At 38.4% G+C, this 21003-nt stretch overlaps 1 protein-coding gene across 1 annotated transcript in view; it reads left to right on the top strand.

Annotated features, from left to right (window-relative positions):
• The window catches only part of ADAMTS20 (ADAM metallopeptidase with thrombospondin type 1 motif 20), a 100880-nt gene that overhangs the window by 70159 nt on the left and 9718 nt on the right, over positions 1-21003 (top strand). The window contains exons 29-30 of the mRNA XM_056341449.1: positions 16671-16838; positions 18090-18263. Coding sequence (XP_056197424.1) covers positions 16671-16838; positions 18090-18263 — 342 coding nt within the window. The remainder of the gene's footprint in view (positions 1-16670; positions 16839-18089; positions 18264-21003) is intronic.

Genomic DNA, 21003 nt, shown 5'->3' on the forward strand with positions numbered 1-21003 from the left:
CAAAACTACAGTTTAGGAATATTATTTTTTCTGAGTTACTTGGGAACAGTCTAAATCTAACTGTGCTGAGATGTCTTTATGGTCAGTGATACAGGCAAATTTTGACCCTTACAACAATGTTCTGTTTGTCTGAAATGTTGATAAAGATTTTTATTTGTGTTTCTTTTCCTCACTTTTAGGATTTTTATGTCATTTCATAAGTATTACTTGTGATTTCAGAGGAAATAGGCATAAAAAGAGTGGATCAGCTAGTCTTCTAAGTTACCCTTTAAGTGTCAGAAACATCTTGCTGCTGTTACTTACTGCCCTTCAGACATATAATGGAATATTCTTTAACATGGCTGTTTTTCTAGTTCTTCAGTTTTCTTTTAGTCGCTCCAGAATACATAGTTGCTCATGTAATTCTGTCTTTGCACTAGTGGAAGAAATCAGTTATTAATGACTATAAATTTATTTAATAAGAATTAACATCCCAGTCCCCTTCCAGTGTTGTTACTGCCAGGCATCCCATTGACTTCTGTAGGAGCAGAAGCAACCCAAACTTGCATAAGTAAAATATTTATTTGTTTTCATTTTAATGCAGAAAATCTTGCTGTGTATGATAAGTGCCTTAATTCACTTCTTCTAATGTGTAAAAAGTATTTATATCTTTTAAATAATCTTTTATATTAAAAGGGAATTCAGAATCAGTGAACTTGGTTTTCAAAACCAGCTTCAGTCCTTTACCTCTACTTCTGCTGCTGCCTAATGTTGAACTTCAGAATACCTCATTACCAAAACAGCACATTTATTTAATATCTCACTGGCTGAAGTCTTAACGTTAGCATATGCTATTCATTTTTTTTAAACTTTGGAAATGGGGGATGCCTTTTCAGAGATAACTGATAACATATGTCACTACCCAAATAATGTCATAAACCAGACTTTGGATGGTGGATTTCATTTAGGGCAATTCTGATAAAAATGAAAGAAAATACTTGTTTCCAAAATTCAGAATCAAATATTTACTGTTCATCAAGTTCAGAGGAAATTTCTCCATTTTGGTGCTATGTTGCCTGTATAGCTTGAAATAATAAATAAGTTATAATGTATGTGTGATAATTTAATTTAATGACTGTGACTTGTGTCTGTGAAATACAGTTGCATTTTAACCCCTCTTTTTTTATGAATGTTGTGTGGCTTTGTGTTTATACTGAATGTGTCCTTTATTAAGGAATGCTAATGTTTGAAGTCCTTAAAAAAAAAAAAAATAATTAAAAAATACGGGGGGATGGAAACTAACCACTTGAGCTGAAAGTTAGTGGTTTATTTTTACCATTGAGTAATCTTTATGTGGCAGTGAACTTCATATATTTTGCTGACATTGTTTTCATGGGGGGAGGCTTTTATATTTGAACAGAAAAAAAATACATAAACCTTGTTACTGATAAAAACAGCAACTGATGCCATTGGACAAGTGGACTGGAATAGGTAGTTGGCACATGATCTTTGATGATAAAGCTTAAAGATGCTAGCTGTTGAACCTTTTTGCTGGAGCTATAATTTTATTGCCCAGTCCTGCTCCTACTTAGTGACAAAAGACATACCGAAAACCGAGGATCATAATGTAATGCTTAACTCTTATTCTCAAAGACATTTTTTTTTTTACATTCCTAAAACACTTTTGCATGAGGAGGTTTACAGAACTTTAAAACCCTCCATGTAGAAAGAGGACAAGTTAAGAGGGGAACATAAAGTAAAACAAAAAAACACCCCAACAAAAAGCAAAGTAAACAAACCAACCAACCAACAAAACCCCCAAACGAATAGTGTTTCATGGAAGGGGAGAAAAAGCAGGTGGTCCTTAATACCATTCCTGAATGCACAGAGCCATTTAATGAGAATAAAAAGCATGTGAAGCTAGTGATATATTTATTTATGTTTTGCAGAGTTAGAGCTTTCAGAAAAGCTGAAGGGTTCTGGGTAGTCAGATCCATGTGAAAATCCTTCTGAGCCACCTGTATATATGTGGCAGTTTTCAAAACCCAGTTACAACTCATAAATATTGGTTCAAAGTAGTTTTGAGATGCAAATTTAAAAGTTATTAAACCTCTATGAAAGTATTAGCACTTCCTAACACTTATGAAGTTTAATACACAAATATTTTGGTTACCTGGCATGGGCTAGGAAATGAACAAAATGTTTCATAGTTCTCTGTTCTGGGAGTTCCTAGTCCTTTCTTCGAAAACCAGTAACTGTGGGAGACTGGTGACTCTGCTAAGATAGACTGCTCTATTGATCAGTGTATGTTCTGGCATGCATCTGTCTATGGCCCTTTCACTTCAGTGAGAGCAGGATCGGGCATTTAGATTTCCTGCTAGATCAGTCCTTCAGAAGCTTGCGTGCATGCTCACCTTTGTGCACGTCTGTAATGTTGGAAAAATTGATCTGTAAGTAAACTGAAAATACACAAAAGAGTGGCTTAGGTTGAAAACAAACTGTAATTTAGCATGTGAAGGTAGGTAAAATGTCTTTCTTATCACCTAAAATATACCCATATTTTCATACCCAATTAATAGATAACACATTTTTGTTATTTTTCTTAATTCTTTAGCTGACATTTAGTGAAGTGCCATAGAAGAAGTTATATTCGTGTATGCTTCTAAAAAGTTTGAAAAATTTCTGACAACACTGTATTGTTCCAGTATATATTGCTAATTCCAGTTCTCTTTAAAGTTCAAATACAAAACCTTAATTTTTAATCAAATGAAAAAAGTGGTACTTTTTAAAGACACGCAGAGCTCATGTATTTGTTATTCCTTCTATTTCGGACCTACTGTTTTGCTGCTGCTACCATGATTAAAAATGTTAAATCAGACATTGCAGGTGCTGGGGTCCAATGTTTCTTCTGCTCATGTTTAGGCTTTTACAAACTCAGCTAAGACTGACTGATCTACCATTGTAAGACTGTATTGTCTCTAGTTACTTTTGTAACTGGTTAATCGAAAGGACTCTTTCTCTTAATTTCATGGATTCTTCCTTTTTGTCTTAAGTTTTAAATTGTGAAAAGAATATGCAGAAATGCTTTTTTGTGTGCAACCCCTTTAATTGTGCAAATGTAGCTTCCGCACCAGAGATCCTCCATAGTGTTAAAAATACAGTCCAACCTTTATTATGAAAGCCTATGAATAAAACGTCACTTTCAAGAGGCAAACATTACTTTTCAGTGAGAGCGCGTATTATGTCATTCCCATGCATTTGTTGAGTTTTCCCAAGCTTCACAAGAGGCAGGAAGCTATCCTCCCTGTGCTGTGGTGCAATCTGTTAAACTGTGTCTGTTTGCTGGAAGCAACAGTGGGTTCACTTTGTCTTGTTCTTTGGCTTTTGCAAAGGTTTGTGAACACAGCTGCTGGGTGGACGCAGATATATCTGTTGTTCTTCATTTGGAAAATGTGTCCAGAAATTTATTCATTTATTGGAAACAGAAAACCCCTCCGCATTTATTTTGCTCATGCTGGTTTTCCTTGATATCTCCTATCTCCATTCCTGCCACCCTTCTTTCTTGATACTTGCACTTTACTCAGTTTGTCTCCAGTACTGATGCCTCCATGTAATTACTTAAAGGTATTACTAGTGCTACGTGACTGTGGAATGAAGATGACACTTGCTGAAGTCTGGCCAAATAAGCAATTTCTGTCTGCAATGGTGTCATGGTAAAAGTGCCTGTACCAAATACATTCTAGGAGGCGTCAAAGGCAAGGAGCAGGATTGCTGTTCAGTCTTGTAAATTTGGCACAAATTTATACTTGTAGATTAAGATTTTCGCAAAGACCTAGTGAGGGACTAGCTCTGTTCCTGTTTGCCACTGATTTCAGGAGAAAAGGTAAGGCAGAATTGTCTGCTGGGTTTTTTAAATTTACCACTGTTCCTGTATTTTTAATGGTGATTTGCCTCAGGCATCCGTTGTATATATCATTCAACTGAAAGATCATAAAAGTTCCATCAAAAAAAAAAACCAGACATGTTGCAGGAATGCTGACAGCAATGTAGTTGATCTGTTCCCTCCCTGCCAGCAATTAAGCTGATTGTACATCTCATTGTTTTAATATACACTGTCGTTAATTACAGTGATAATGTTGCTTGAATGAGGGCTGATGTGAAGTTCTTAGCAGAGGTACATGCAGACCTTTCAGTGACGCTTAAGACCTGCACATGAGGTAGCAGAGCCTGTCAAATGGCTGCTGAAAGGTGGTAGAAATACCTGTTTCTGACTCTCACATGGTAATAGGATGCAACAGATTCAAATCAAGAAGAAATAAGGCAGGAAGAATGTACAATTCAGTTTTTACTGTAATTGAGAGATGAAGTGGAACTATAAAGGAAGTGTTAAATGAGATACAAAATGTGATATGCCATTACTATTGAAGGAGAACATATTAATCATCAACTCATGAAATCGTGATTATTTTTTTTTACATTTTCAAAAACATCAAGCAGACATTAACAGAAACACACGGTATCTTCAGTTAGCTTGATGCTTGGTTTTGCATGTCACTGATGCTCTCATGTAACAAGGTGAGCATGCTTGCCGCTGGTAGGTGGTTTGCTGTTAGGTTACTGTTGTGTCTGATAGCGAGCTCTTCTTCCAGGCAAGCTGAAACCTGAAAGAAGCTAATATCTGGGGGGAAACTGAGTCTGATTTTGGGATTTTGACTCAACTATTCACATTTGAGTCCAGTAAAGTATGATACTCATTTTCTGTGAAGAATTTTCCTGTTTTTCTAGCCTTTCTTATTTTTGCCACTGTTCTGTTCATCTTGTTTAATTTCCCTCCTCTTCTACTGTGCCACACAATCTTCCATCAACAGCCACGCTAATATCTCCACAATCTGTGTGAAATGGCTTTGCCACAACATCAAATACAATAAAATGTTTCTCTCATGCCTTGCATTATACTCGTATGGAAAATGAGAGGATGGTAGTCTCCTCCCTGTATGCCACGTTGACTTAATCTTGTCCAAAAATTGAGCCAAATTTTAGCCCTTGTTATGGAACTTAGACTTTAATATTGCCGGGGTTCAGATTTTTCTTTCTGAATTATGCGATCTCTACTTTTTAGGCTTTACAGTGAACTTTTATGAAAGGCTTTTGCTTTATTTATCAGTTGTCAGTCCCCCTAAAGCTTGAGATTTTTACCCGGCATCAAGAATTTTCACTCTACAGCAGCAGAGTACATCTCCAAACAAGTCAGGACAAAACTTTTGTTTGAAAGAAAAAGGATAGAACTTAGTCTTGAAACAAAATGTTGTCCCTGTAAGTTGGAAATTAATTTCTGAAAATGAAGAGTAATAAGACTTCTACATTTTTAGAAAAAATAAAAAAAGGAAATACAGGAAGCGTAGTTATATAATATGTAAATTATGGTCTGTCATTTACAGCAAAAAGGTTCTTTTAATGAGGACACCTGAAGTAGCATGTGTGAAATACAGTTCTTAGGGCACTGAATTATTATCTGAGCACGTCCTTGAAAAGGACTTGGATATAACTGAATATCCACCAGGACCTAAAGATACAGGCAATTTAAAAGCCAAATCCTATAATTGCTAAAAATAATTTAGCAGCTGTTTTGGTGGTTCTTGTGTTGTTGTAATAGCTAAAGGCTTCTTTGAAGATCCAATTGTGCTACGTGTATTATGTAGGTAAAACAAAGAGGAGGTTGCAGACTGGAAAAGCTTAGTCTTGTTATGAGATGTATGTAGGCAGGTTGGGAATGCATAGCACAGTGAAGCCTGGCTAAGTGTCACAGTAGGTGAGGAGCTGAGCGTGGTAACAGCATGTTTTTTTCAAACGTTCTCTAGCTGGCATGAAAAAGGTTGCCAGGCTTTTGACAGCGATGTGCAGAATGGTGGTATTCATCGTCAGGGGGAAAGACACGACAGGGCTTTCAAAGAAGGATCTGGTCATCTGTTTTGTTTGTGCTGACCTTGAGGTACTGGATAGTGCCTTGCAATGTCAGAGAGATTGCCCACAGTTAAAAAGACTTATTCAGAAATCTAACTAGAGTGAATAAACTAAATTCTGTGGTTAATCATTACGTGGAATTCCAGGAGTTCTGGGTTTGACTTTTCCAACAGCTGCAGAGTCTGGTTGTTCAGCTGCCATCCAGGCAGACTGCTGTTTTGCTGAGAGGTCTTCTTTGTTACTGCTGCTGCCGGCTGCACAGGGCAAAAAAAATTCAGACCATGTGGTGGCAACTTTAAATATTGTCTAAATTTCCTCTGTAGCATCATCAGTAGAGTTTGAGTTCTGTAAGCATGAAATCAGCTTACCTTCAAGATCTGTCCTGATGGTTCTGAGTTTAATGGAAGGATTTGTTTGGGTTGTGTTTGTTTTAATCAGAATGTCTTTAAGAGGAATACGTTCCTAGTAGATGCCACATCCATGCTCCTGTAGCAGTTTTACGTTCCTCTTATCCACATCTATCCTCAAATCTGTCTTTGATCCTCTTTATTCCTTCTTTATTCCTATTTTTTTATGTATGTAAGTGGTTTTTCATTTATGTCCACCTATTAAATATATACACTTCAGCATGCTTTAGAAATAGTTATTCAGGAGTTTCCTGTTATCCTTCAGGTGAAAGTTGAAACGAAATTATCTTAAAAAGGATCCAACAAAGGCTGCCTTTTAAGGAGCATACAGTACTCAATCCTGTCAGAACAGGCATGGTTATGGACAGTGGACAGGTCAGATAACCTCAAAAGAGTCGCTGCTGTCTCTGAGTGCTGCAGAGCACTCCAGAGTCTCCTACACCCACACTTTGGAGAGCACGGATGTTCACATCCACAATACGTACCTGGAAGCCCTGGGAAACCAACATGGATGGTCAGAACTTGGTGTGTGCCACTTCTCAGCCTGTTATGCAGCCAGACCAAGAAAAAAAAAAAATGTAGAAGTGCTTCACGTGCTGACTTAAGAGAGAATGATTTCTGTCTGCTTTTCTTGCTGAGAGGAGTGAAGTTAAGAAATTCCAGTATCAGATGATGATACTGACTGTTGATGAATATACTTGGAGTAGATTGTTCTCTGATTTCCATTCTGCTGAGAGCAGAAGATAATGGCAGTTACTTTGCTTGAGGGCCATCCTTCCTGAGCTGCTGTGTTGAAAAGAACAGCTTCTAAAAGGCACATTTTCCTTCATGCAAAATAATAAGGGAACTGACCTTTAGCACTTTAAAAAAAAAATAATCATGTATTCTACTCCAAATTTACTGGATTTTATTAATTACAATTAATTACAGTGAAATTTTTGGGGAGGAAGAATGGTCTTCAAATGGAAGACTTTGAAGTAACGCTGTAACTAGGTTTAATTGAGACCAGCACTTGAAAGCTATCTGAATACAGAAGAGGTGTTCTCATAAGTACTGTAATCTTGATGCAAACTGATTTTTGTATAAAAATAGTATCAAATGACACTTCCTGCATGAAGTTTAGCTCAATGTTAACTACAAAAACATGTTCTATCTGCAGAATCTAGCTATAAGTAACTCAAGTGTTAAGTCTTTTTTTGTGGTTGTGTTTGTTTTAATCAGAATGTCTTTAAGAGGAATACATTCCTAATAGATGCCACATACATGCTCCCTAAGCAATTGAAATACTAGGGTGTATTTTGGAGGATCCAGTCACAGAGGAAGGAGGATGGCTTTGTTCATGTGATAGAATTAAAAGGCTCTGAGGCTCGAGCCTACCTACATGTCTACTCATAAGAATATCCCTACAAGTCAAGGCAATAGAGTTGCTTATATTGGCTGGAGAAGGATTTGGGAATAAACCTTCATTTCAGAGGCTGTAACAAGTTTTCTCAACAATTTAGGTGAGGGAAGGTGGTTATGGAACCCTGGGCCACCCAGGCTTAGCAAGGAATCGGAAAGGACTTCAGACAGCTATAACAAGTTCATGGATGGCTAATACAGCCTTCTATTTTTGTAGGCAGTAGTAGTTGCAACAGCTAAAAATTGTGCCTTTTTTGTGGCATAGAACTGGCACCCTGTCCTGTGAAGTTTTATTGTAGAGCTTGAACAGAAGAATATCCATATATTTTACCTCCAACTGCCTAAAGCCTGGGAAAGAACAACAGTTACAACATCACAGTTACCTGTTTGGCTTGGAGAGGTGTTCTTAGACCATGTATTACTGGGTTGTCTGTACCTGGTTTGGTTTTCACGTGTGCTGCAGTACCTCATGGTATGCTTTGCAAAATGGGTTTGACAAGTCCAGCAGTAGGAATATGGAGGTTTACCCTGCGTCACTGACCTTGGGGGACCATCCGTCAGTGTCATGGGAGCCAGAGCTGTGCTGTGGACTGAACTTTTGCAACTAAGCTTTCGGGATAATGTTTGTGTTGCATCTTGCTGAAACATGGGTAGTACTAGTTTCACATTTTGATGCAGAAGAGGTCAAACAGATTCAAGGGGTACTATATTTCCTCATGCAAAGGCAACAGGGAGGAATTTGCAGCAGACGTGGAGGCTGTTTAAGAGCTTTCTACAAGTACGCATCACTCAGCAGTAATTCATCAACTTAAGGGAAATGGAACTTTTGAAACTCACTGGGCTCAGCTGGCTGTGCATGTGGTCATTAGAAATACAGTCTAGCTTGATTTAAATAATAGGAAAAGAAATTACTGAGCTTAGAGATCCAGTCAAATTGTGTGGTAGGAATGTCATCTAGGTAGTGTTTGGATCAAGGGTAGCATTGCAGCCCTAGTGGGAATATGGTTCACAAATATAAGAGGGGAAGCACATTTATTATTAGTTTACCTCAAAGATCCTGTGACATTTGCGGTATGACTGGAAGTATTACTGCAGAAGGTAATTTTCACTCTGGATCTTGGCTTCCAAATGCAATCTGGAACTCTGCAGAGTGAGAAGGACGCAAAGAACTCGAACAAAGGATGATAGTACTGGCTATATGTTTGCTGAGTATGTGCTTTTTCTCATGGCATGTTTTAACTCTGGTGCTTCAGTTGATACACAGCATACAGTCTTGGATGCCTCCTCGTAAAAAACATGCAGGCAGTTGGAGGGTTCAGAGGACAGCAACGTGAATGGTAAAAGACTTGGAGGAAAGGCTGGGGTAGCTGTGTTTTTCAAGACCAAGTCTATAGAAGAACAGACTGAATGAGGTATTCTTTCGACACATAATCAGTGGTTACAAAGAGGTGAGTGTTTCTGGGTGTGCTAAGGGTAGGGAAGTAACCACCTTAATTAACAGTAAGAGGGACTGTCATTAAATCCTAAGAAACTTGTTCTAACTGTAAGGATGGTCATACAGTAGAAAAATGAGTGCAAGGGAGTCTGTAGCACCCCTGTCATTGAAGGCAAGACTAATATACTGCTGTCAGGAATGGTCCAGGTATAGCTGACCCAAATTCTGAGCAGCACGATGGAATGGATGAAGTCTTTGTGTCCTCCTTAGCCTAGTCTTGCTCCCTTCCATGGCTGTAGCTGCAAAAGCACATTTAGAAAAAGTGGCAAAGTGAACTTAGACTGCAGCTGCAATGAGGTTCTTAAAATCAAGACATTTTATGAACACCAAAGGAATGTGATACAGCACTGAACTTTTGAAATGAAGCTATACTTAATGAAGTGACTTAACATCTTCAGAGCACTTCTGTAGTTAACATAGGTGTAACTTACATGTAACAGTAAATCATACACCTACCTTTTTGGAGTTTAATCCACTCTTTCTCAGCAATGATGGAATGTTTGGTCTTATGTAACCATGGTCCTTTCTGAGTGCTTGAGTTAAATGGCACAAATGTTTGTACTTGTTATAGTAAAGAATTTGGAAGGACCTAATTAGAGAGTAGTACATAGTAGTCTATGTACTTAAAGGAAAGAACAACTTTTTAAGTACTTTTAGCAGAAAAATGCCTATTTCATGTTTCGTGTTCAAGCATCACAAGGACCTCTGGGGAGATGCAGCTAACAGAGAGGAGGCAGGCGCAAGAGCTAGTTCTAATACAGTAAACAAAAATTTGAAGTAACTCAACTAAATAATGTTCAAAGTAATGTTTTATTACTGTCTTCTACAGTAGTGGTCCCAGGCTGCTTCTGATGTATTTTTAAAAGATCCCAAACAGACTTTTGGGCCAAGCAGAGATCATGAAAATGCAGCTTCAAACAACTCAAAGTAACTACTGTGTTTAACCTTGTAGGTTTGTAATTATTCTGATCCATCATATAAATTTGTCTTTAAAGAAAAAACAAACCCAAACTGAGCTTTCTTTCCAGTCACAAAAGTGCCTGAAAGGGGGGGGGGTGGGGGGGTGGGGGGGGGGGGAAGAGGAGGAAGAAAGTACCTTTTAACATTTGTAATACGTTTTATCCTTTTCTACTTTACGTTTCTAGTGCTACTGTTGTGGCTTAACCCTAGTAGGCAGTTAAGACCCACGCTGCTCACTCACTCCCCCCTGGTGGGGTGGGGGAGAGAATCAGAAGGATAAAAGTGAGAAAACTCGTGGCTTAAGATGAAGTCATTTTAACAGGCAAAGAAAAAGCTGCACCAGCAAGCAAAGCAAAATAAGGAATTAATTCATTACCTTCCATCCACAGGCAGGTGTTTATCCATTTCCAAGGAAGCAGGACTTGGGAAGACAAAATGCATCGCTCTGAATGCCCTCCCAGCCCCCCTCTTCTTCCTCACAGTTTTTATTGCCGAACACAACATCATGTGGTCTGGGATATCCCTTTGGTCAGTTGGGGTCAGCTGTCCTGGTTCTGGCCCGTCCAAACCTCTTACGCACCCCAGACTGCTTGCTGGTGGAGCAGTGTGAGAACCAGAAAAGACGTTGGTACTGTGGAAGCACTGCTCAGAAATAACTACAATACCCACAAGTTATCAACACCGGTTTAGTCAAAAATCCAAGACCTTGCACTATACTAGGTGCTAGGGAGACAATTAACTCTATCCAACCAAAACCAGCACAGTTACAGTACTGCTTTTAGACAAGTCGTTTATATTTTAAGTCCCTGTATATCTAACACAAATGCAAAGAGAAACTGCTGTATGCTTTCCATTTAGTGGTCTGGTTTTAGTACCCAGAAGCCCACTGAGCTACCAGCTAAGCTACAGAAAACACTTCCTTGAAATAGAAGGCTAAGAAAATTTAGAACAAAATCCACCATGTAATCCAAGATCTTCAACTTTTCAGTGAAATAATAACAATAGCAAAAGAATCAAAAAGCTTTCAGTGAAGCTCTGTGTGTCAGCTGCAGAAATAAGCCTAAATTTGGTAGGAACAGATGATGGCATGCCTGTCTGAGTCTGTGCCACAGAAGGCACCAGAAGTTCTGTCAGGCTGATCCTCACAAAACTTTATTACAATGAAAAAGACCTGAACAGATGAATCTTACTTACCAACATTATGGAATGACTTTGAACAATAGTAATCAAGTCCAGCTTTTTACTGTAGATTTATGCTTTTAAAAGAACCTGACATATGGGAAATATTACTTCAGCCGATGTTGAGACAAGTGTTAGAATTTCTCTGTAAAATGGTTATGGGATGGTTTTTTCAACTTGCATTTTTTGAAAAAAAAATGTTCGGATTTCTTTTGAGATTTAAAGTTCTTATGGATTTCTTTTTCCCTACACATGCAATATGCAAAAAAGAGATATGGAAAATATACTTTCCATAAGCCTCCAGTTGTGTGGAATGTCATACAAGTTGAAGCCACATTATAGATGTATTGAGCCATAAGGACTACCTTGTTCCTGACCATGTTCAAGTTTGAGTGGAAGGAGGTCAAGCAGCAAGAGAGTTAAGTGCAGTTCTGCTTTTCCCAATCAGGAGAGTTAAGCCTTGGGAAGGTCCCTGTCGGAGCATCCGACAGAACAGACTGGGAGCCAAGCAGTGAGAGGATGATATTCCACAGATGGCATGGTAATAATGCGTTAGGAGCTCCGAGAAGGAACGCAGGCTTATGAAGGGCAAAATTCAGCCTTGCAAGAAATGTGCCATAGGCTAGATGCACTAAGGGACACAAGTGGCTTCCAGAGCACAGGGGAATTTGACGGCGCTTTCTTGATGATGCAGAGCTGAGAGGCAGCCAGGCAGGTAGGTGTCTTAGGTCAGTGTGTGCAATATACCACTCTCTAAGGAAAACACGGGTGGTGGGGGTGCAGGGCAGTGCCAGACACCTCCCTGTAAGCTGTATTTAGATGCCTTAAGCCACTTGGGAGTCCCACTCAAGGATCATGTATGGAACCTGTATTTTTCATTTAAAGAACTGAGCAGGAGCTATGCTCTGCCCTTACAGGAAAGTTAAGAGGTGTCCCTCACTTCATATTGATTAAAGCTTCTGATTCAGCATTTGAGGGACTTGATTTCCTTTCTTTGGTATTTATTCTCCGTGCTGGGGTATGGGTAACCCTTACCTGCTTGTCAGGAGTCTCCAGTGAGCAGCTGTGCTGGGCAGGAGTAGTCTCTGTTTCTCTTGCTGAAGGTGGGTGACTGCCTGGTGAAGAACACACCTGAGCCTGCCTGCATCCGGTGCCAAGGCACTCCGGGAGGAAACAATCCCTTTAAGAACTATTTTTATTATTCTTTATTCCTTATTATCTAAGGAATGAAGTCAGAATATGTCCAATTGTAGGACAATACCTACAGAGTAATATACCCTCTTGAATTTTCTGTTGATGATCCTGGATCACCTACATCCAGGGTGAGTGCATTAGCTTTTTTGTGTGTTAAATAAAAAAAAAAATTGGGAGAATTTCTCTTTCTTTGGTTGCACTAAATATTATCTTCACTGTGTTTTGTAATGTGGCTCATTCACCTGCTGTGTGCTCAACATACTTTTAAAGAAATTGCTGTTTCTAACTTGCTAGTGGAAATAGAGGAAAATCTGTTCCCAGGAGGCTGATTGTCCTTATGGGCATGGCAAGTGCTGAGCTGGCCAGCCTGGTAAAAGGACTGTGTATGCTCATAGAATTTGACTGTTCAATACCAAAGGAGCTTTTTAAGTTGTAAACCCATAATATTAGTATGCCAGTGAATTACATCTTGCACAGTGAAGTTTTCTGTTTTCAGTGTAAGATCTATTTAAAAGGAGGTTTCAATACATGGAAGCAGGATCGGATCTGTAACTTGAAGTATAAGTGAAAGAATAAGATAGCAAATCTTATAATAATAATAAAAAAATAACGAAAAAAATACATAAATGCTGTCTCAGTCCTTCTGGAAAACTTACAGTTTGTAAGGTTTTAATGCATTTTTGATTGTTCAATGTAATCTCAACCTGCTGAACATGGTTTTTTGAGTTGTTAAAGATAACATTAAATTAACATGGAGTACAAAATCTTCTTGGAAAAAGTTATTTAAATGTGCATATTTTCTTGGTATGAGTTGGCAATATTCTGTAACATTGTCTTTTATAGCAAGGAAAAATATAATCAGATTATCTATTCAAAGTTACGTTACTGGAAAGTTAAGTTATATTCCTTATATTTAAATGATTTTCTAAAATACAGAAATATTTTTAAATAATTTCTACTTACAGATTTTAGGTATCTTTCATTTATGTTTCTGCATTTAATGTTAAGATAACATTAGGTTTCAGCTAGCTTCAAGTCATCAAAGCTAAACAGTATTTGAGTGAAAGAAAGTTTAAGTAGTGTTAGAAATAACTGTTCGTAAAGCCTCTGTTATTCTTAACATCCAAAATGGAATTTTCCTTTCTGAGCTCCCGCTTCAGCTTCCCATCTGATACGATTAAAAACAAAGGTGGATTCTATTAATTCCTGTATAAATGTACTCTAATTATAAAATTCAGTAGAACATCTTTATGAAAGAGAACTGCAAATAATCTCTTTATACAAGCATTGCTCTGTAACTACTAAAAAGTTCTTATAATAGGCTAGCTTAACACACATCTTCAATTTCTTTCTTTAGAAGAAAGAACAGTAATTATAAAGATTAAATTAAGCCATTTAAATAAGAAAGAAATGTAACTCAGTTGAGTTCGGACCAATTTATTTTTTTTAAAAAAAAAGGGAAAAAAAAAAAATAGCCCAACCCAGACCCAATTTTAACCTTTGTGGAAGCGAACATGCAATGTTGTATCTGGTGGGTAGAGATGTTTTTGGAAGATCTTTAAAAGACTGAGATGCAGGATAAGAGATTTCTTTGCATATTCTATTGTTATTAGCAGCCATTAGCCCTGTACAATAAATCTCATTTTTGTTGAGTAAGAGATACCTGCACAAGCTGTATAAACAAATATGTGTGTATATATACTGAAAAGTATATATATTAAGGCTTAATGTTGAGGGTAATGAGAAATTAGAGAGTGAGATTATTCTATGCTGTGGTAGCCTCACCTCCTGACGTGGAGACCTCTTAGGCCACCTGCTTCGGCTGCAGCTCTCGGGCTGGAATGCTGTCCTCGTAGACACTAGGAGGTCTCTGATGGCCCTCCAGAGCCTAATTTGTGCTTCCCAGAGGAAAGCCATTGAGGACGGAGGGATATGCGGTGTTTTCCTAACACATCACAGGAGGGGGTTAAGTAACTCTGTGCTGCACTTACACACTACTGAAGTATAAAAAGGAAGAATCTTAAGGTTTTGGGGGTCCTTTATGTCTGCACTTTATGATTGAATTTCCTGAAAAAAAAGCTTTAAGTGAGAGTAGAATCAATTATCAAGATAATATCAGTATTTTAATTTTCATGTATACATTTTATCTTGCCTGCTTTCATAATTAAATCCTCTGAGTTCAGAGCTGAGTTTTCTGAAAGGCTTTTCTAATGATATAGTGCAGAGTTTTAAGTTTTCTGACCTACGTTATTCATACATAAAAGTTTCAGGTAATTTTTGTTATTTTCCTATCTTATAGTAGTTTCTAAATTAATGAAACAGAAATTGTAAAAATGCATGAATAATATTTTAAAATGAGAAATTGAAAGGTTTTGCTGAGAGCAAAATGATTTAATTTAGAAGCAAACGTTCTTATTTGCTGGAATTATATAGCAGACATGTAAAAGGCAAGTTGTGGCCAAATTACTAGTCTGATCTTTTTGCAAATATAATTATAGTTGCATAAGAGAAACATGCTATCCATTGTATTGTGGGATAAATTAAATTTATTGCTTTATTCTGCAAATATTAAATGCATGAGCAGTTTCAAATAAAACTTTAAGATACGCATATAAATCTTTAGGGACACATAGGAATCCTTGTGGTATTGAGGACAAGTGAGTCAGCTGAGATTTTGTTTAACAAAGGGTAGTTATTGTTATTGCAAAAAATGTTTCTTACCTAGCAGGTTAATTTATTATAGTTGCTTGTTCTGTATTTTGAAAACTTTTCTCCAGCTGTTGTTCTCAGGCCAGGTTTTGTACTGAAAGCTTTATGAACCTCATTTTCTGAAAATAGAAGATATATGTATTTTAAAAGTGCTTGGTTAAGTTAGCATGTAATGCTAGTGACATAGATGATGATGTAAATTTAGATTTAAGTCCTTTTTTTTCACATCCACTTAGAAATTAAATTTTTATTTTAATATTAATTCTCTACCTGATTGTGTAGGAAATATTTGTCCAAGCGTAAAGTAAGGTATGGAGGAAATCCTAGAACAAATTAAGGATGTTCTTTTTCCAGGAAGGGAATTTTCTCCATTGATCAAAACTTTTTGATAGGATGGTGTGAAATAGGACAATTACAAGATTAAAAAAAATAAAGAAATACTTAAATGCTTACATTCACAATTCTTGTGGTCTGAGATAAGTCTGCTGTGTAGCCACCTAATTGGGAAGTGCTTCAGATGTTCCTTCTTTGACTGGAAGTTCCCTAGGACCTGCAGCTCTGCTTTGCAGGCAAATAGGACAGCCCTAATCTGAAGAATTAAAATCAAGCCTCACTAAAGTCTCACAGCAGTCCAGCAATCTAGCAGAGGAATGGCCCTTTCTGCAGAAGGGACTGATCAGTCAGACACGCTCTAATCATGTGTACTGCCAGGGTGGGTGTCACAAAACCCATCTGCAGCCCCGCTGGTTTTACATGGGAGAGAGGTCAGTCAGTCCTAGAGCTCCAGAAAGTTGTGTTTCCTCCAGAAAGTTCCTAGGATATAGTATACCAGGGTGGTAGGGCAAGGCCATGCCTCCAAGGACTGCACCATAACCTATAGTGTCTTACCTCTTCTCTTGCCTTTTTGCCACATACAGCAAGACACCCAAAGCTCATGGAAAGGAGGTGTCAGAGCAGACTTTGTAGGCTAATAGCTGAAAACATGCATACCCACAATTTTGCGTTTTCTTTTCTTTAATGCTTTTGATAAGCATCATGCTTACATGAAAATAGCAATGTACATACTGGAAACAGAAGGCTGCTAGAGCATGTTCTTGTGAGGTCGTATTATCTGTCTGCTGCATGGATATGGGTGGCTGAGCTCAGGTGTTTGTTAATGATGACGTCAATGAATGAGCAAGACGAGAGATGTTTGGCATCTGTCAGTAATGCTCTGTATGAGAGAGCTTACACAGAAATGTCAGATACATACAGTAGATGTGTCATAACACAGAAGCTTATTCTAATAATCATAGAGTCCATTTTGGGTGAGGCCACAGCTTTTTCTGGTTTTCTTATTACTTTGAGATTTTTAGTACAGTAATGAAATACACTTCTCTTTTCAGTGTTCTGTTTCCTGTGGAAAAGGTTTGAAGTTTCGTGATGTGCATTGTTTTAATAGTTTCCAAGCTAAAATAGAGGAACGAAACTGCAGACATTTGAAAAAGCCACGAACATACAAAATATGTAGAGCTGGAAGATGTCCTGCTTGGAAGGCCAGCAGATGGAAAGAGGTATGTAAAATCTGCTAGAATGTTCTCTATGAGAGCACAGGACGAGGTCATATTTATGCCACACTGCTTCAATGGAAAAATTTGTCAGGAAGGGTTTTTTAATATGCACATCACAATGAAATCTACAGTAGTTCATTATATTTCCTTTTTCTTTCTGTTAAGAGTAATTAAAAGTAATTATCAGTGAAAACTGGAAGTATTTGGTAATCTGAATCTTGGACTGGACGGGTACTCTAGGACTTTCCTCAGCTTACCTTGTAAATTCAAAAATAACAGTAAATTTTTAAAGTTTACTTCTTCAGTGATGAATTTAATATCACAATAATTGCTGTCATATGAATTACTGAAGTGAAGCCAGATTTGTGAAGAAAGGATGAGAAAAAGGGCTTGTAGTCACAAATACTGGTCTTTTTCCTGGTTTAGTCTTGTAAAACATCTCTCACCTTGTTGTGAAGCTGCGTGGAACTGAGTGCATCCAATATTTTGCATTTCACTCGCTCTTTCAAAATAGAATTCCCCACGTTCATAAAGACACATTACCGCTCTCCACAATCTGACCACACTTCATAGAGCAATATCTACTTTATGCTCAGCCTTGAGTCTTCAGGCAGGTTTTGGGACCTTCTAGCTGGGGGAAAAGGGGGCTGTCTATTTCCACAAACCTTAGTGTTGTAGTGACGGACCTTTGGCTGGGATGGAGGAAAAGAGGCATGTGGCAAGAAGGATTTGAACCTTTTTAAGCGCCTCAGGATTCAAAATACTTAGTACCACCTGCAAAAGAAAGAGAAGTATCCTCAAAATACTGCATCATTTGCAAGATTTTTCGAACCTGAAATACTGAGATTTTTTCTTTGATTTTAATATTTGCATTTCAAAATAACAGACGAGGCTGTCAGTCTCTAATAAAGGAATAATGTAAACTCAGAAATTAAACTGTTTGATCTCGCAAAAAATATAAGCTTTTTCTTTGCATACGCCTATAGTGATCGCTCCTCCTGTGAATTAAAAGTAGGAAGATCAGTCTAGGTAACTCTGATGTATTTGTTTTCCATATTTCTTGCAATTTTTTATTGCAATTGTAGTTTTACATTTTCAACATATATTTCTTCAGATATAATGAAACACTAGTATGGTAGGGGCTGTGAGGTGTATTTTAAGTAATATCCTAAGAACTTGTAATAATGGTAACTGTACCACCTTCCTGGGACTGTCTCTTTTCACACTGATGTGACAAATTTTGATCCATTTCAGTGTTCTGTATCCTGTGGAGTGGGGATTCAGCAAAGGGACATCTACTGTCAGCTGAAGGATCTGGGTCAAGTGAGTGACGCAATGTGTAACCGTGATACCCGGCCTGCTAGCAAGAGGCATTGCTGGCTGCCTGCCTGCATGCAGTACCAGTGGCTGGTAGATGAATGGGAAGATGTAAGTAAGGCTTTCAACTTGTATGAAGTAACTGAATGATGTCATATTTTTCTTGTTTTCCTTTTCACATTTGGATACATTTCTAATAGCTGTTACATTGCAGAATAACAAGTGACCATGTTCGATATTTGGAAGGTCAGGCTTGCAAAACTAAAAAAAGTGACAAAAAATGTCAAAGGCTTTGTTTACTCTCTTATACAGGATTTGCTTGTTTACTGTTGTAGACAAAAGCTCTGGCAGAGCTCTGAGCAGGTCCCTATTGACAGAACTCTAATTTGAATACAGAGTTATTTACATAGAGCATAAAGTGTCTAATAAAACCTCATTACTAAATATCATTTTTAAAAAATCACTTCTTAAGACTAGAAGTGAAATGTCAGCTGGAAGTAAAAACCTTGGAGGTAAAACCTTTAGACAACAGGGTTTTCAAGAAGTTCTGTGTGAAGGTCTTACCAGAAAAGATAAGAAACAAAACAAAACTCAGCATTCTCCCAAACACACATTTTCATATTTAAGAAAAATCTAAAGATACCTTCAGGAGGGAGCTGTAATTCTTAAAGATGTGATGACTGTTTTCCACATGCTAAAAAGTTACAAACTTTTGTATCCATGTATGCAAACATACAAACATACATAAAGAGAGAGGGAGAGAGGAGACCAAAAACTATGCATAATACCTGAAACGGTATACGGAAGAGTTTGTCTCTTACTGTAACATTAAACAAAAACCCAGTTTGTGCATTTGTGGCATCTTAATAATCTGTGCTGTTCAATTTCCTAGGGAAATCCCCCTGCAACTCTGAATATGAAGGCTCTAAAGTCTCAGGGACACGATCCCGTGGAAGTGACTACTGTTAATATATGTCATTTGTTGGTGCTCTGCAAAACCTGGATTATATTAATGCAGTCCAGACATACATATATTCCTCTGTTAAGCTATACTGAGGGAAAGCTGGCATGTTTCTTTGAAGTGTTCTCTTCTCATATGAAGCTGTTAAGATCAGGAATTAGTGGAAGTTGTGTAGAATGTCCTTTTAGCACAAATACACACTTTCAGAGAATGAGGGTGAATTTTCCTTTCCTTCAAACATTTGTATACTCCAGCTGGGTATTTGGAGCACTCCACTACAAATGCATTGTGTTTCACTACCTCTTCTGGCCTAGTTCATAACTTCTTCCACCTGGATATTGCTGCTTGCTTGAAATTCCTGCATATAGTTCCCTTCTTTCACTAGACTCATATATAGCCCTGCGTATATATGCGTGTATGTATATATACATCTGTATGTATATAGTACATCTAGTATTAATAGTAGTTCAAGTGTCTGTCCATCTGTATTCCACTCCTGGTGCAGTACATCATCCACCGAACTCGCAATATTTTGCGCAGCTGTCTCCGCTCTGAGCGCTTGTGAGTCATTTCCTTGCCTCACCGGTCACAGCATAGCAGAGAAATTTCCAGATCTAGCATTTCTTCAGCGTGCAGCTGGGAGGCTGGCTGCCAGCATTCTCCCACCAAATATGCATTTTTATACTAAAGAGAAGAATGTCTGCAAGGCTAGTGTATAAAGCATGATGAAAAGAACTCTTCTGCCTGTCCCCATTACCTCATGACTGGGTTATTCCTTATGTGTCCAATATTCTGAGCTGCTGCTCCATGCTGTTAAAAGATTTCTGTAAGTCACACTAGCAGACCACGTTCAGGCTCCATCCCCTGGTGCAAGTCCTTACAACATTTTCATTCTCTGAGTGACGGGGTTTCTTAGAGGCTTAATGCAGGTATGGCTTCTGCTGCTGGGCCACAACCTCTTGTAGATCTTCTGGATGGGTAGGTGCACCTCTCGCTGGTTTAGTCTAGTTGCTGTCTCTGGTTTCCTGCAATCGTCTTTGTCACCTCACCTTTTCAAGAAAGAAGGCAATCGCTCAGGAAGATTGGGAGGTTATAAGCACTTGCTGCCCTAATCATGAGTCAATGCTTAAATTTATCCTTAGGTCTTATGACCTTACCTCTACCTAATGCAAGTGATATTTTTTGTCAGATTTTTTTTTTTCCCTCAGAAACCTCCCCACTACAAAGACTGCTGACAGGCTGTTGCTCAGATGTGATAAGGTTGTTGTTTTTCCACATCAATAACATGGTATTATTGATTGTTTTGGCTATTAATCTGTTGCTCGTGTGAAAAGAATAAAAAGCTAAAGCTTTTCATCTGAATGATGGTTTAGCTGGGTGTCTTTATGTTTAGAGCTTTCGGGTCAAATGAAGTTTGCAAACCCAGGTGTATATTTTGCAGCTCTTTTCAATAGTGTGCTTAGTGAAATCTGCAGAGCAGTTCCCTGGGGTTCAGTTCCTTGCTCATCAACTTTGCAGATGATGCTAAACTGGGGAGTCTATTTAGTATGCCAGAGGGCAGAGCTGCCATCCAGAGGACCCAGATATACAGTAGGAATGGGTCCACAGGAACTTCATTAGATGCAATGAGGACAAATGGGAAGCGCTACCCCTGGGAAGCAGGCACTCCTGCGGCAGCCCAGGCTGGGAATGGACAGCCTGTGGCCCCGGTGAGCAGCTGCGTGTGGGCCAGCCCTGTGCCCTGGCAGCAAGGGCAGCCAGCAGCTTCCTGGGCTGCACAAACAGGGGTGCAGCCAGTAGATCAAGGGCAGTGATCATTGCCCTCTGTTTCTCAGCACTTACTAGATCATATCTAGCTTCTACATCCAGTTTTGGTTCCCCAGTGCAAGA

Source organism: Falco biarmicus, chromosome 5 (genome assembly GCF_023638135.1).
Source record: "Falco biarmicus isolate bFalBia1 chromosome 5, bFalBia1.pri, whole genome shotgun sequence".
Taxonomy (NCBI): Eukaryota; Metazoa; Chordata; class Aves; order Falconiformes; family Falconidae; genus Falco; species Falco biarmicus.